Here is a 15,586-nt window from a genome sequence, read left to right on the forward strand (position 1 = left end):
AAATTACACAGAACAGTTTTTTGAACACTTAACTGTTTATGGAATGAATATAAATTATGAAGTGTATGTGTTGGTGTGTTCTCCAAACAATGCAGGCATTTTAAGCGAATTATTAACAAAATTGCTTTTGTTCTTTTATGTGACACACAGTTTTCACTTATACTGCTCCGTGTGTGATGGCACCACTTACAAAAATTAGTAATATTTCACAAGTGAGCATTACTGAAAAACATACTGACAAATTTCTACACACACACACACACACACACACACACACACACACACACACACACACACAGATGCCATGTGTTCATCTGCAGTCTTCCATGTTAGAACAGTAAAATATAATCAGCAGTAAGATTTTCAAACTTTCTCTGAAGAACATATGTCATCATAAATATTAGCATTCTTAGTGACCATAGCACAACTGCAATGCCTGATCAAATTAATGAGTAAATGTACATTGACCACTCAAATGTGTACACTACAGATACTTTTATTACCTCTTAGCAGACCCTTATAAACACTTATTGGTCAATAACTGCTTTAAAAGTGAATGGGTTAAATATTTAAATATGCAGAAAATTTCTGTTGGCGATAGACACACACTTCATAGTGCCATAAAAATGAAATATTTGTATTTTTGTGCAGTGGTGAATTACCAGTCAACAATTTCTTCACTTTTTTGAGACAGAATTATACACTCTGTAAGAATATGGACATGTTCTATTATATCACTTTCTGGCCAGATCACTTACAATACAGCGCATGTAATGTTTCAATCAGTATCATTCTCAGTGTGAAATGAAATTTTGCTTTATGCATGTTATTGCATCCAATAACGTGCTCAACAATCCTGGAGAACATATAATATTTTATTCTGGTGATTAATTAAGTAGCCACTGACTTCTGAAGAAAGAACTAAACATTGATCCAATTCTATTTATGAAATTAAAAAATTACCAAATCAAATTTAATTATATGTAAAATATGTCATAGCATTTGGTTTTAATAAAAAATGAATATTCTTTCTTCACTGTAATGTTGCTCATCTAATGTAAAAATATACTAATTTTACATTATACAGATCTTACTAAAAAGGCATATAAAATTTTTTATTATGTTGAAAATGGAGGTAACAAATATTAATGGTCAAATATCATACAGAACTTGAAAGCCTGACTGCACACTATTTTCCATACAGCTCATGGTAACTGAATACGGTCCATGACAACAAATCACAAATTTAAAAGTTATTACAAGTGTAAGATATAGCTTAATAACCATGTATGGAACAGTAATCTTTGCCAATGGAAATATATTTTCAAATATTGTACAGAAACAATTAGTTGTCAACAGCTTACTATCTCAACAATTAGAGAAAATTTTTCATAACAACAGCTAAATGTGCATACATGAAAGAGCATATAGGAGAAAGGCACATCACATTTCAAATATACCAATTATTGAAGAATTATAAATAACTGAAAGTTATATACTGTACATCATTTTATATAAGCTTCAAAGAGACTTATTTAATGAAGAGGCACTAGGACACACATAGGTCCTTTTTGTGTGGGACTTTCCACATGTCAGTCATTGTATTTACTGAAACCCCCTGTGCCAGTGTCATGTTCATCTTACTGTCATTACTAAAAATATAAATTTTCACCAGAAAATTCTGCAAATACGAGGAAGAAAATAGTCTAATGGCCTATCCAGTCAGCAATATACACTGTAAAACTTTTCTTGATCGCTTACATAGCAAACTCGTAACAGGTGAGATATTGAAAATCCACCTGCTTGCAGTTTTATGATTTTTTTTTTCATTGTCATACTACAGGCTTCAGCTCCTGAAAGTGAAGTGAAAGGATGCTCATTCTACAGCTCCTAACTATTTCACCCTGAATGCTAAAAATGCATTTATAACTACCTGCATAACTACAGTATTTATTTCACCAAACCACAAATATCAACCAGCACTGGCCTGTACAGTTGTACAGAAAGTGTCTGCTTTTTCCTGACACATAAGATCACCATTCTGTCAAATCATGAGGCAAAAATAACATGAAAATGTAACAGAGATGTATTATTTGTGGTTAATCAGTAATTATCATGAGTCAATCAACTTTTGTTGTGTTATACTGACTGCTTTTTAGAAAAATTTAATACACTCAACACAAAATAGTTTCTCACCATTATAGTATCAATTACTGAACTTCTTATACTCTGAGCATTAATCATAATTGTAGCATTTAAGTACTTACAAAAGTGATATGTCAATATACAGAAAAAGAAGTATGGAAAAAGAGTGAGGAACTCAGAAAATCAAAATAACAGTGAACACATCACAGTTATTTTGCTGCATCTTGGATGTCATATTAATTATGCCAATGAAAACTTCAAGCAGTACAGGTTATATAGGCTTAATTACAGGTCCGAATGAAGTGTATATGCACAAAATACACGCTACTGGAGTTCACTGTACGACAAAAATCTGCCTTCCACCATTTCCCATTTATGATAAAACCTGGGACGGATTTGAACAATGACAGCTTTATTTCCTTATTTCTTGCTGTGTCCATCTCACCTGCTGTTCTCCCAAAACACATAATGTTACAATAAGAATCATCAGAAATGCTCATTCATGATAATATTCCTCTCCAATTGGATACATGTTTATACAACTTTTATTTTATATTTTCAGTACACAATTGTAAGACAAAATGTATAAACCTAAAAGAAGCACACACAGATTTATAGAGTAACACAAAATAAAACTAAGCACTTTTTAGACAGTACATCCTATTTAATCTTCAAAAGATTTTTTTTAAATTTTCCAATGACTACCTCTGGAAGGGCACAGCTCTTACAGACACATTGTTTGTTGAAAACTGAGGGTTGGGCTGTCACATTCTGATTTTTTATGTTGACATACTGAGGAATCCTCCCTGTGCAAAAATACACTTTGCAGCATAATAAATGAGAATAAAAACCACAATTTTTATTTCACTGAGAGTGATTGGCCTAGAATTTTGTTTCTATTTCATACAAAACTGGTCTGATAACCAGAGCATTTAAAATATATTTTAGCAAAACAACCAGAGAATTCAGAATTCCACGACTATTTCCTGTCAGAAATGCAACTGGCCTTCTTTGAATGTGCATATCCTTCACTCACATTCTAGTTTAACAGAATTTTCCTCAGTATTACATGTCCTGGAACATCATCCGAAAAAGACAAAATACGCAGTGTTCCTTGTAGACAAGTTTTGCAAACTTTGCAAGTAACAACCAGGATTATTCATTGTCACTGATAACTTGTAAAGTGCCTTACAATCACCTCAGTTTAACAATCTTCAGCAGAAACACAAAAGTTAGCACCTGAGTAATGCGATGAGCCCAGTACAACCTGGAAAAGAAATATTTGTCATTAAACTGTGACAGTTTCATGATATTAATTTTAAAGTGTTCTATTTATGATCAGATCCAGACTTAGAATCATTATAGCAATGAAGTGATAATGCTTGGAAGTGAAACTACCAGAGAACATAAATGAATTGCTCAATATCAAGCTGAGAGCTGCTTTGTGTTATTGGTTCAAATGGCTCTGAGCACTATAGGACTCAACATCTGAGTCCCCTACAACTTAGAACCACTTAAACCTAACTAACCTAAGGACATCACACACATCCATGCCCGAGACAGGATTCGAACCTGTGACCGTAGTGGTCGCGTGGCTCCAGACTGAAGCGCCTAGAACTGCTCAGCCACACCGGCCGGCGTGTATGATTGGTGTAATAGTTTAATGTCAGATACAATATCAGAACACTCAAGGATATAAAATGAGTTGGCTTTTTCATTTTTAATGTGTTATGAGTTTACACACTCAAAATTTTCATGACAACAGCACACAAAGTAGTTCCTTTAGTGAACATTGCTCACAAAATTAAAAGTATCTACAAAGTTGGAATGTTATAACACACCCTAAATTTCTGCTTATCACAGTGATCATGTTGATATCCATCTGAAGTGACAAATAAAAATTTGTGCCAAGACCAGTCCTGGAATCTGTATTTCCTGAATTTTGCGAACAGTTGTCTTACTAGTAGGCTACCCAAGCATTCGACCTGGCCCAACCCCAAGTCTCACAGGCACTCAGTGTTAAGTATGCTTACACACTGGCTCACACATCACAGTAACAACACCATTTCAAAGGAATCAAGGTAGAGTGCCTGGCTGACTTAACCCAACTGACGTATACTGTGATGTATACAATGTGACTTGAGCCTTTTGAGTCAAATTTAAACAGGTGATAATGGGTCCACATCCAATTATATTAAGATAGGGAACCAGTGGTCAGAAATACATATTTATTGTGTTATTATTATTTAATTGGATATATAAAAAATCTAGTCACCAAGTGGCGGAAGAACGCACACATAAAAGACTGTTGTGACTGGCAATTTCCGGAGCCAGTGGCTCCTTCTTCAGGCAGAAGAGTTCAAGGGTGAAGGAAAAGGACTGTAGAGGTCTAGGAAAAGGAGTGGATTTTGGGAAAGTCACCCAGAATCATGGGTCAGAGGAGACTTACCATACGGGATAAGAACGAAAGACTGATTGTGGGAATGCATGGGACGAGATTCTACATCGGCATGACTACCACCAAATTATCAATTAGGACAAATGGGCACGGGCAGAGGGTATATACTGGCAACTTGCAATATCCTGTTGTAGAACATGCTCTACAACATGACATTCATGACCCTGGCACCTGTTTCACACACACACACACACCTTTGGGATTCTTCCCCCAGGTACCAGTTTCTCAGAACTCCACAGGTGGGAACTAGCACTACAACATGTTCTTGGTTCTCGCCACCCACCTGGCCTTAATTTATGTTAATTTCTTTCTTGAGTCTCAGCTTTTCTTCACTGTAACTGCTCTTTGCTCCACTCTGTCCTAGTTTTCAACATCTTTCATTGTCTTTCCCGTCTATTTTTCACCGCCCCCTCCCACTTCTGTTACATACAGTGCACTTGGCTTACTCACTCTTATTAACCCGTGCACGATCTTTTAGTAGTACTCTCTGCTTGCTTATTACCCTGTCTTCCGCCTTCAAGCAGTTCTCGGTGACTTTCTCATAATCTACTCCTTTTCCTAGACCTCTCCAGTCTTTTTCCTTCACCCTTCCGCCATCCTCTTCAACCCTTCTGCCTGAAGAAGGGGCCACTGGCTCCGAAAGCTTGCCAATCACAACAGTCTTTTATGTGTGAGTTGATCTCTTTTGCTTGTTGTACCAGGGGACAGGCAGCTCGGACCCTAGCAAACACGTCTTCATCAATTTCTATGGGGATTCATACAGCAACGTCTCGACATAACCCCAGAGAAAAAACACCCAAATGTGTAAGATCCAGTGATCGTGCTGGCCATCCCCTTCCAATCCAACAATTTGAGGATATGTGTTGTTCAGATGCTTGCAGACATTAACATCAAAGTACGCTGGTGTACCATCATGTTGAAAACACATCTTTTCGCAGACAACAAGAGGTACAGTCTCCAAGAACTGTGACGGCACATCCTGCAGGGCCACCAGGTGACATGCACCACTCAAGCAGGGAGGCAACAAATCAGATTCTACTAGGTGATCTTGGACAGTGCCTGGCCATACATTGACAGAGAATCGTTGCCGGTGGCCATCAATGTGTGTGACACGGGGACTGTCCTAATGCCAGACATGGAGGTCTTATCCACAAACAATACAAACTGCATCAAGTTTGGCACTACAGCACTGCAGTGGATAATCCACTGACAGAAGTGAACGCAGGGCTCAAAATCTGTTGGTCCAAGTACTTGCACACATTCTTTATGAAAGGGGTGTAGTACCTTTTCCACCAGTACACTCCACACATTGCATCCTTCGAAGCATGTGTTTCGCAGGTAAGTTGATGGGTACTTGTTGCTGAGTGGTCAGACACACGGTCCAAAACAAGTCTCCTCAACGCCTAGGCCAGCTGTCAGTGGATGAATGACAATGTCTCTCATAAGCTGGTATTCACAGAACTTCTTCCAATTAGGATGAGGTGTTGGGAAAGCGTTCTCTATACATTCATGTTGCTATACAGACACACTCCATCCCATCACACCATTCATTAAATGCACATCTGCCTGCTGTCGTGACGAGTTGCGTTCTGTCTTTGACTATGCACCTTGCACTGTACACAGTAACACATCTCACCGTGGACACATGACAAGCTGTATCATACAATGGACAACTGACACCAGAGATAGTGATGTGTATGCGGCACAGGTTAACGTGCCGATGCGACACATGGGGTCATCGTAAGACACATGCTGTGTACAGTATGTCTGTTCGATGGTCAGGGATGTACATTGTTTATCACCTGCTGCCTGTTCCAGTGTACAACAGACACCCTACATCTTTGCAAGAGTGCAGCAGAACTGCATGCTCCATTGCAATACACGCATTGGGACTGACAGTGGTCACTTTAAACAATTACTATTAACTACATTGTTCTTGTATGGCTTGCACTGTATATGTCCATAATATAATAAACATGCATTTCTGACCATTGGTTCCTTATCTCAAAACAACTGATTGTGGACCCACTGTCAACTGTTTCAATTTGCCCCAAAAGAATTGAGACACCCTGCACAAGATCCATTCAAAAAACAACTGAACTTTTTGAAATAACATTTTTATTCAGCTACAGATTTTCAGTACACATCTCCTTCAAAGTACTCCCCATCTCATTTCACACACTTGTCCTAATGGTGTTTTCATTTTATTGTGATTCTTTTGAATGTCCATGAAAAATCCACTTTGAGTCCTCGCCCAGGTACAAAATTTCAACTGTCACTTCAGATGTATGTTAATATGGCTATTGCTATTAGTACGTGGACTCTTGTAAACCTTTGTGTTTTTGTACTGGTTCATTTCAGACTTTTAGGATCATGAGTGATTTGTTCAATACATCTCGTTTCTCCCCAATATCTCTTCATTCTCTCACTCCTCTTGGTTTTCTCTTCTTATTATGTTAATACCACAGAGAACTCTGTCAGTGAAACAAGTGATAAGTATAAATGGAAAACAGTTTCCTATAATAAGAAGGACAAACGTAAAAGTGCAACGAACAAAGAAGATGACAAAAATGATTTTCTGTTAATAGGTGATTCTATATTAAAAAATGTTATTGTGCCGGACTGCAAGGTCGATGTTCGACCTGGAATCCGATCGCATCAACTCAACAAACATTTTAAGAATGTATTGTCCACGAAAAGAAACACGGGCAAAACTGGTAACAAAACTTTAAGTACCAACGATTACAGAGGTGTCTTAATCCACGTGGGCACAAACTCCATCCGTAGAAACAGTGAGGAAGAAATTGTGAATGAAACACGGAATCTGATCAGATCGGCGAAAACGGTATACCCAACATCCAGGCTGGTAATTAGTGGAATTATTCATCGAAGATCGGTAAGTGATACTTACATCAACAGGATAAATACCGGCATTAGGGAACAGTGCAACAGACTCAGTGCAGTATTCATTGACCCAAACAAATTCTTAAACTACAAGTGTCTGGGAAAAGACGGCCTGCACTTGAATAGATTAGGCTCTGTGAACCTTAGTAAAATGTTCATAGACTTGTGTAAAGTCCTAAGATGCAAGGGAAACTAATTCATTGTGATAGGGGTGACAAAGAAAAAATTCAAACTGAAAATAAAAAGTTTAGGTACCAAACAAAGGATGCACGTAAAATAACTAAAAGCAAAAATGATCTATTGATGCACTGGAATATAAATGGCTTAGGGGCAGAACTACCAAATCGTAAATTCTCAAAAATCGACGAACTAAAAATTCTGCTTTCAGAATCCGTAAATATTAAAATAATCTGCCTAAATGAACACTGGTTAACAGAAGATAGTATAAAAGTACTAAATAGTATTAATAATTTTAAGGTAGCTGCTAGCTTTTGTAGAATAAGCAAATCTCGTGGAGGCTCCTGCATTCTTGTCAATTCTTCCATAAGTTATACAGTAAGAGATAGTTTTAATTATTTAAATGAAGAGAGCGTGTTTGAAAGTTGCTCTGTAGAACTGAGTGATCTGAATACACTGGTTATAGCAATCTACAGAATTCCTGGATGTGCGGTAACAAAAGTGTTTTTAACCAAATTCGAATGCCTCCTGGAAAAACTCCAGAAAGAAAGTAAAAAAAAAAGTTGTTATAGCAGCAGACTTCAACTTAAATGTCTTAGTTGAAAACAATGATTCCACAAAATTTCGTGACTTAATTCAGAAATCTGGTTTCAAGCTAAAATTTTCTGAAGGCACTAGGGAAAACAGCAGATCAGTGACCTGCATTGATAATATTATTACTAACTACAAATTTGACAGTGGAAATAAGCACAAATACTGCTTAGACTTGGGCATTTCAGATCACTCAGCTCTGTTTATTGAGCTCCCAAAAGCAAATAACCTAAAGCTTCCAGAAGTGTGTATAAAAAGGGATCTCAGTAAAAGTAAAATGGATTTATTCCGCAGTAAATTAAGTATAATAAGCTGGCCTGTAGACTACAATAGTTCAAGCTCGATAAACTATGACAAATTCTTAAATTGTTTCTTAGAGGTATTTAATGAATCATTTCCTCGTAGATATAAGCAAAAGAAAGTTAATCGTAAACTCAAATGGATTACAACAGGAATAAAGATCTCTAGTGCCAGAAAGAGAGAGCTCCACAATGAGTTAAAATCAAACAGAAATCCAGATTTTGTTATTTATGTCAAACAATATAAAGCTGTATTTAGGAAAGTTGTGGCGGCAGCTAAAAAAATGGCAAATAATAAATTCATACGAGAACACAAAAATAAGACAAAAGCAGTGTGGTCAGTTGTTCAGTCTGAACTAGGAGCCAAAGTAAAAATTCATGAGATTTTGAAAATTAGACATGAAAATGAAATTATAGCAAACCCTGTTCAGATGTCAAGTTGTTTCAATGAATTCTTCCTAAACGTAGTAAGATCGGATGTGGATATGACATTCTATCAGGGCATCACAAATTTGGAAAACAGCCAGAACACATCTTTTAAACAATTTGAAAAAATAACCCAAAGGGATGTGGAAAAGGAAATATTGTCTCTAAAAAACAAAACCTCACATGGGTGGGATGAAATAACAACATCTGTAATCAAGTATGTGTACGATATTATTTCCCAACAACTGTCAACTATTATAAATCAATCTTATGAACAGGGATGCTTTCCAGAGGTATTGAAATATGGTGAGATCAAACCTCTATTCAAGAAAGGATCGACAGAAGATATGGGGAATTACCGCCCTATCTCTCTCTTGCCGGTCTTCTCTAAAGTGTTTGAAAAGATTGCAGCAAAACAAATTAATAACTTTCTTACTGTAAATGATATAATTTTTAAAAACCAGTTTGGATTCCAACAGGGTAAAAGCACTGCGAATGCTATAAATGAGTTTATCCAAAAAATATGCTCCACGTTAGATAAAGGTAGAAAGGTCACAGGTATATTCTGTGATCTGACTAAAGCTTTTGATTCAGTGAACCATGCATTACTCCTCCACAAATTACAGATGTATGGAATCAGAGACACTGCTTTAAAATGGTTTAGCTCTTACCTGTCAGGTAGGAAACAAAGAGTAATTTTAACTTCAAATGGAACCAATTATTCATCAGACTGGAAAACAGTTCCCCAAGGAGTCCCACAAGGTTCGATATTGGGTCCCTATCTGTTTCTTTTTTACGTAAATGACCTACCACTTGCTATTGATGTTCATTCAGTCTTATTTGCTGATGATACATCAGTTCTAATTGAAAATGAGGCATCTGAAAATATTCCAGAAAAAGCCAAAAATACTTTAGAAAAACTTGAATCTTCGTTCTGTCAAAATGGACTAAAACTAAATGTAACTAAAACCAAAATGATGCAATTTGAAGCTAAATCAGTAGAAAGGAGTGAAATAAAGATAACTTGCAATGATCAGGATATAACAGAAGCAAACCACGTGAAGTTCTTAGGCCTAAATCTTGACAAAAATTTAAATTGGAAGGTACACATAGATTACTTAGCAAATAAACTGAACAACTTAGCATTTGCAATGTGTATTTTGTCAGGTGCCACAAACATGGATACCAGAATGATAGTTTATCACTGCTACTTTGAGTCAGTTATTCGTTATGGCATAATCTTCTGGGGAAATTCAGCAAATGTCACTAGGCTCCTAGTATTACAAAAGAAAGTAATTAGAAACATGTGTGTTGCAAAAAAACGGGAATCCTGTCGACCACTGTTAAAAAATTTAAAAGTACTATCTATCCCCTCACTTTACATATATGAGATGGTGGTGTTCCTATATAGAAATCAACATACACTAGACAATTTCCGTTTTGACCACAACTACAGCACTCGCCACAGAGATAACTTCAAACTTCCAACACATCGTTTAAAACTTTATGCCCAAACACCAGAGTATATGGGGTTAAAAATTTTCAATAAAATAAAAGGCAGTAATATATTTAAAATGGAGATTGGTTCACTGAAAAGATTGCTCTTTACTCTACTGGTGGAAAAGTGTTATTATTCTGTCGATGAATTCATTGAGGACAGCTTCACAATCTGAACACAGGGATTGTAATACATTTATTATTTTATGTACATGTGTAGCTGAAACTTAGAAATGTAAAATATAATGTAAACTTTTGTATTTCTCTTAAAAAAGTGAAAAAAGTTTCTTTTGTAAACCTTGACATGTCTCCTGTACATCAAATCACATGATTTGAAAATTGTATGTAATGAGATGAATAAACCACACAACACATAGCATCCTTGTGTATATCAATGACCTTTCATCAGTAACATTACCAGATGCCAAGTTTGTTTTGTTTGCCGATGATACAAACATTGCAATAAATAGCAAATCAAGTGTAGTCTTAGAAAGATCAGCCAATAAAATATTTGTGGACATTAATCACTGGTTCCTAGCCAATTCTTTGTCACTAAACTTTGAAAAAACACACTACATGCAGTTCAGAACTTGTAAGGGGTGTCCCAAGAGTATATGTCTAACATATGATGACAAGAAGATAGAAGAAGTGGACAGTGTTAAATTCTTGGGATTACAGCTTGATAATAAATTCAACTGGGAGGAGCACACCACAGAACTGCTGAAGCGTCTTAACAAATCTCTGTTTGCAATGCGAATTTTGTCAGACATAGGGGATATAAAAATGAAAAAGCTGGCATACTATGCTTACTTTCATTCCATAATGTCATATGGGATTATTTTTGGGGGTAATTCATCAAGCCAAGCTAAAGTTTTCCGGGCACAAAAACGTGCAGTAAGAATTATATGTGGTGTGAACTCAAGAACATCCTGCAGAAGCCTGTTTAGGGAACTAGGGATACTAACTACAGCTTCCCAATATATTTATTCCTTAATGAAATTTGTCATTAAAAATATATCACTTTTTCAAACCAACAGCTCAATTCATGGAATCAATACTAGAAATAAGAATAATCTTCACAAGGATTTAAAGTCACTTAGTCTTGTACAAAAAGGTGTGCATTATTCAGGAACACACATTTTCAATAACTTGCCAGCAGCCATAAAAAGCTTAACAACCAATGAAATTCAGTTTAAGAGAAGCCTAAAGGATTTATTGGTGGCCAACTCCTTCTACTCCATTGATGAATTTCTTAGTAAAACCAACTGATTTGTATATAAGTACAACATAACTTCTGCACAATTTCAGTGCAGTAATGTGTTCACTGAAAATTTGTGTGTCTGTGTGTGTGTGTGGTTGTGTGTAAGTATAATCTAACTTCTGCACCATTTCAGTGCAGTAATGTGTTCATTGTAAATAAGTATTTCAGTAGTTGTATTACATGTTTATTACCTTATAAATAAATAAAAAACTTTTTTATTTTAAATTCAGTGCATTAGTATTTGTAAAATGACTCTTAGTGTTCATTAAAATATGACGATCATTCCACTTGGGACCTGTGGAATGGTACATTAGCTTATTTGTTTTAGTTGTAAATATTTGTCATGTATTGTTGTTTTTCTGACATGTTCCACATCCTGGAGGACCTCCTCACTACGGATCAATTGGAATGAAAGTAAATCTAATCTAATCTAATCTAATAACATTCTAATAGTGGTGTCAGTCCACCACAGATCCTCACAAGAAATCTGGATTTGTCATGCTCTGGACAAGAGTAAACAGTAAGAGCTTCTTGTCTAGGGTAACAAATGATGGAAAAAAAAAAAAAAAAAAAAAAAAAAAAAAAAAAAAAAAAAAAAAAAAAAAAAAAAAACACAATGCTGTGATGGTGGAAGGAAGTGAAAATCTCAATTGCAAAGATGGTGGAGAAATGCCCTTCATTGTAAACATGAACATAATTCAGAGACATGTGACCCTGGACAATCTGTGCTTTGGTACTATGTAGGTGATGGCAGAATCAAATCTGTACCATCTGCACTCCATTGGTGCACCTGAAAAAGTGCCACTTCTCTACTATGGCAGTCACCTGCATGAATCCAGCAGGCTTCAGCACCTCAGTTTTAACCTCATTGCTGCCACTGTGGTAACTCAAGATATGCAAAATCGTCCAATTATCCACCACTCTCCATTTGGTGTATTCCCACAGTGGAAAAACCTCTGTTTTGCCCATAGGAGGCAGAGCCAGTTAATAGTGAGAATTTCTATTGTGGTACGAGCTGAGGGTGGCGAGCCCAAAATTAAGGGAACTGATTGTGAAACGCACAAAATCCACAAAGTCTGGGTCCTGGCACAGATTTTCAGAGGTTGAGACATATCTGGGTGGAATTATTCCACATGCTATAGTACCATCTGTTCAATAATTTTGTTTACTTTCGTTTTTTCCACTATGCACTTAATGCATATACCATGATTACACACAATTTCTGAATTCTTATCATGCAATATGTCACTAAACTTTATTATTCACAGGATAGTTATCAGATTACTGATACTATTATATCAATATATATTTAGTTTACTTTGAAGTGTTTTAAGGAAATATTTACAATCTTAGTGCCTTGTACAACTTTCTGAAATTTTATATTTCAAACATAACAACATGGAAAGAAACGATTGCTTCTCACCACACAGAGGAGGCACTGAGTTGCAGACAGGCACAATGAAAAACAATTCCAGAAATATTGCAGCTTTTGGACAAAGTTCTTCTTCTGAAGCAGAAAAAATACACATATTCACGCACAAGCACAATTCACTCACACTTGGCAAGTGTCTCCAGGTGGCAGGGTTGAACTATGTGCGAGTTGTGCTTGTGTAAGTTTCCTACTGCTGAAGTGAGACTTCTGAAATCTGAAATAATCCTAATCATTCTTTTTCATTATGCCTTCCTACAACTCAACACTTACTCAATCTTGTGTGTAGCAAATCCATCCTTTCAATATTGTTATTCTATCCTGAACCATCCATTGTTTTATATTTTGTTATTCATATTACCTACAAATTAATGTATTCCAGAATGTTCAAATCTTAAAATGCAATCCTGTGAAAATTCTACTGTTATAGTTTTCTAGCTATGATTTTTCTGATTCCAAAAATGTAGGCTAAGACTTTCCTAAAATAACACATTAGTTTATGAAATACCCAAATTATAAAATATCACTTTCGAGAAAATTGTTGGTGGGCTTTAGAATTGCACATTAAAATTTCCACAAGACACAACAGTACCTGTCATTTTCCCACTTTTGAATTATACAGCTTATAGTTAATAAAAATAAATTCATTGCCTAATCTGTTTTCATATTTTTTAAGATTTCTGGTGTGCTTTAAGCTAATAGCTAAAATGAAATAGTTCTGTATTTTCCCATTTTGACATTCCTGTACTATGCGCATCTTTACAGACATTCTGCAAAAAGCTATAGTCATTCAGAGTTTGTAAATGATCCTGTAGTCAGTCATTGCCCATCATTCTATATGCAAACATATGTTAGTCAGTCAGTCCCTGCCACCTGTGAGTTTTGTGAAACCACCCACAGTATTTGTAGCTTACTGATCTTTGTCGTGAATTCTATAGCACATTACAAGCAGCTGATCAAGGGTCTAGTAACATTAAATATGAATGAACTGAAAAGTACAATCAAATGTGGTGTGTTATTGAAAATATTCCATGAGACTTAGGAGGCACCAAATAGTTCATTAACTCTGCAAGGTCACTTCAGTTGGTTAGATTTGTAAGTTCAATATTTATTTGATACTTTGACATAATGTGAAATATCTGTCAGGGCAGTAAACTAATAACATTCTCATGTAATAAATCTTCACATGTGGCTACATAGCTTAGAGTTACACCTAAATGATTGTTTGAGAAACAGCAGCAGATCATCTATTATAATTGTCCTCTGCATTTGCACTTCTATAAAATACTCTTTTTCTCTTTTAAATCATTATGTTAGCATTGTGTAATGAATGTCGACCATATTCTTAATATTGGTAGAACTTACCAAGTGTAGCTTAACACAGAATTCTGAGCTAGTCATTTTCGTTTCCCCTCTATCCAGCATCAGGCTTCTCCAGTTTCCCCGGTATCTCCAAAATTGTCCTTCTATAACTCTTTTGTTACAGTCCATATTTCTTCTTCTTAAACTGGTCTTAATTGAGCCAATCGATCTTACTGTGTGTCTCCTTCTTGCCCTCATATTTGGCCTCCATCGTTCACTTTTATATTCCTCCACTTTCCATTCTCTTTATATGTGCAAACCATTTTAACCTATTCTTCTCAATTCTGTCAATCAGCTTTTATACTCCAATTTTGTTCCAAACATTGTCATTTCTCAGTCTGTCCCTCTTCATTTTCCCTAACATTCTTCTTAAGAATTTAATTTCACTGGCTTAAATTCTGCTCTCTTCCCTTTTTGTTATTGGCCAGGTCTCTGATGCATATATGTTAACATGAGTGTGAACTATGTCTTTTACAGCACATCCTTACTCTTCATTGGCACCTTCCTTCCCCAGATTAAGCCCTGCTCTGCTTCACGCACTGGTACACTGTATTGCTCTGTTGTACCATTTTGCTAAGTTCTGCCTCCATTCTTGCAGTCTCCATTATTACATTTCCTTGATATTTAAAGTTATCCACAATTTCAATATCCTGTTCTTAAATAATAATTTATCCCTTACCTTCTCTGTCTTTCCTGGTTGCCACCATACTCTTGCTTTTCTCCACACTGTGTTTAATTCCATATTTCTTGATTTTTCATTTAAAATGTCTAGTTGTTCTTGCACCTCCTTACTGTTACTTGCCCACAACACAATGACACTAGCAGATAGATCACTTTTATAAATAATAATGGTAACACAATACTTTCTTGTCTCAACCCTGTAATATTCCTCAACAAATCAGTTCTTTCAACTTGGTCTGGATACAGCTGAGCTGTTGTGATACATTGCTTAAAGAATTTCAGTGTGTTAACTTTCCAATTTCCTCCTCTTTTTATCTGGGGACACTATTGTATGTCTTCATTAAGTCAGGAAATGT

At 36.0% G+C, this 15,586-nt stretch overlaps 1 protein-coding gene across 1 annotated transcript in view; it reads right to left on the minus strand.

Moving 5' to 3' along the window:
* Positions 1–253: 253 nt before the first annotated feature.
* The window catches only part of LOC126100260 (putative fatty acyl-CoA reductase CG5065), a 66,537-nt gene continuing 51,204 nt past the window's right edge, over positions 254–15,586 (minus strand). Inside the window, exon 7 of the mRNA XM_049910848.1 lies at positions 254–3,412. Within this exon, the coding sequence (XP_049766805.1) occupies positions 3,340–3,412 (73 nt within the window). The 3' untranslated portion in view covers positions 254–3,339. The remainder of the gene's footprint in view (positions 3,413–15,586) is intronic.

The sequence above is a fragment of the Schistocerca cancellata genome, chromosome 9, assembly GCF_023864275.1.
Source record: "Schistocerca cancellata isolate TAMUIC-IGC-003103 chromosome 9, iqSchCanc2.1, whole genome shotgun sequence".
In the NCBI taxonomy this organism is placed as follows: domain Eukaryota; kingdom Metazoa; phylum Arthropoda; class Insecta; order Orthoptera; family Acrididae; genus Schistocerca; species Schistocerca cancellata.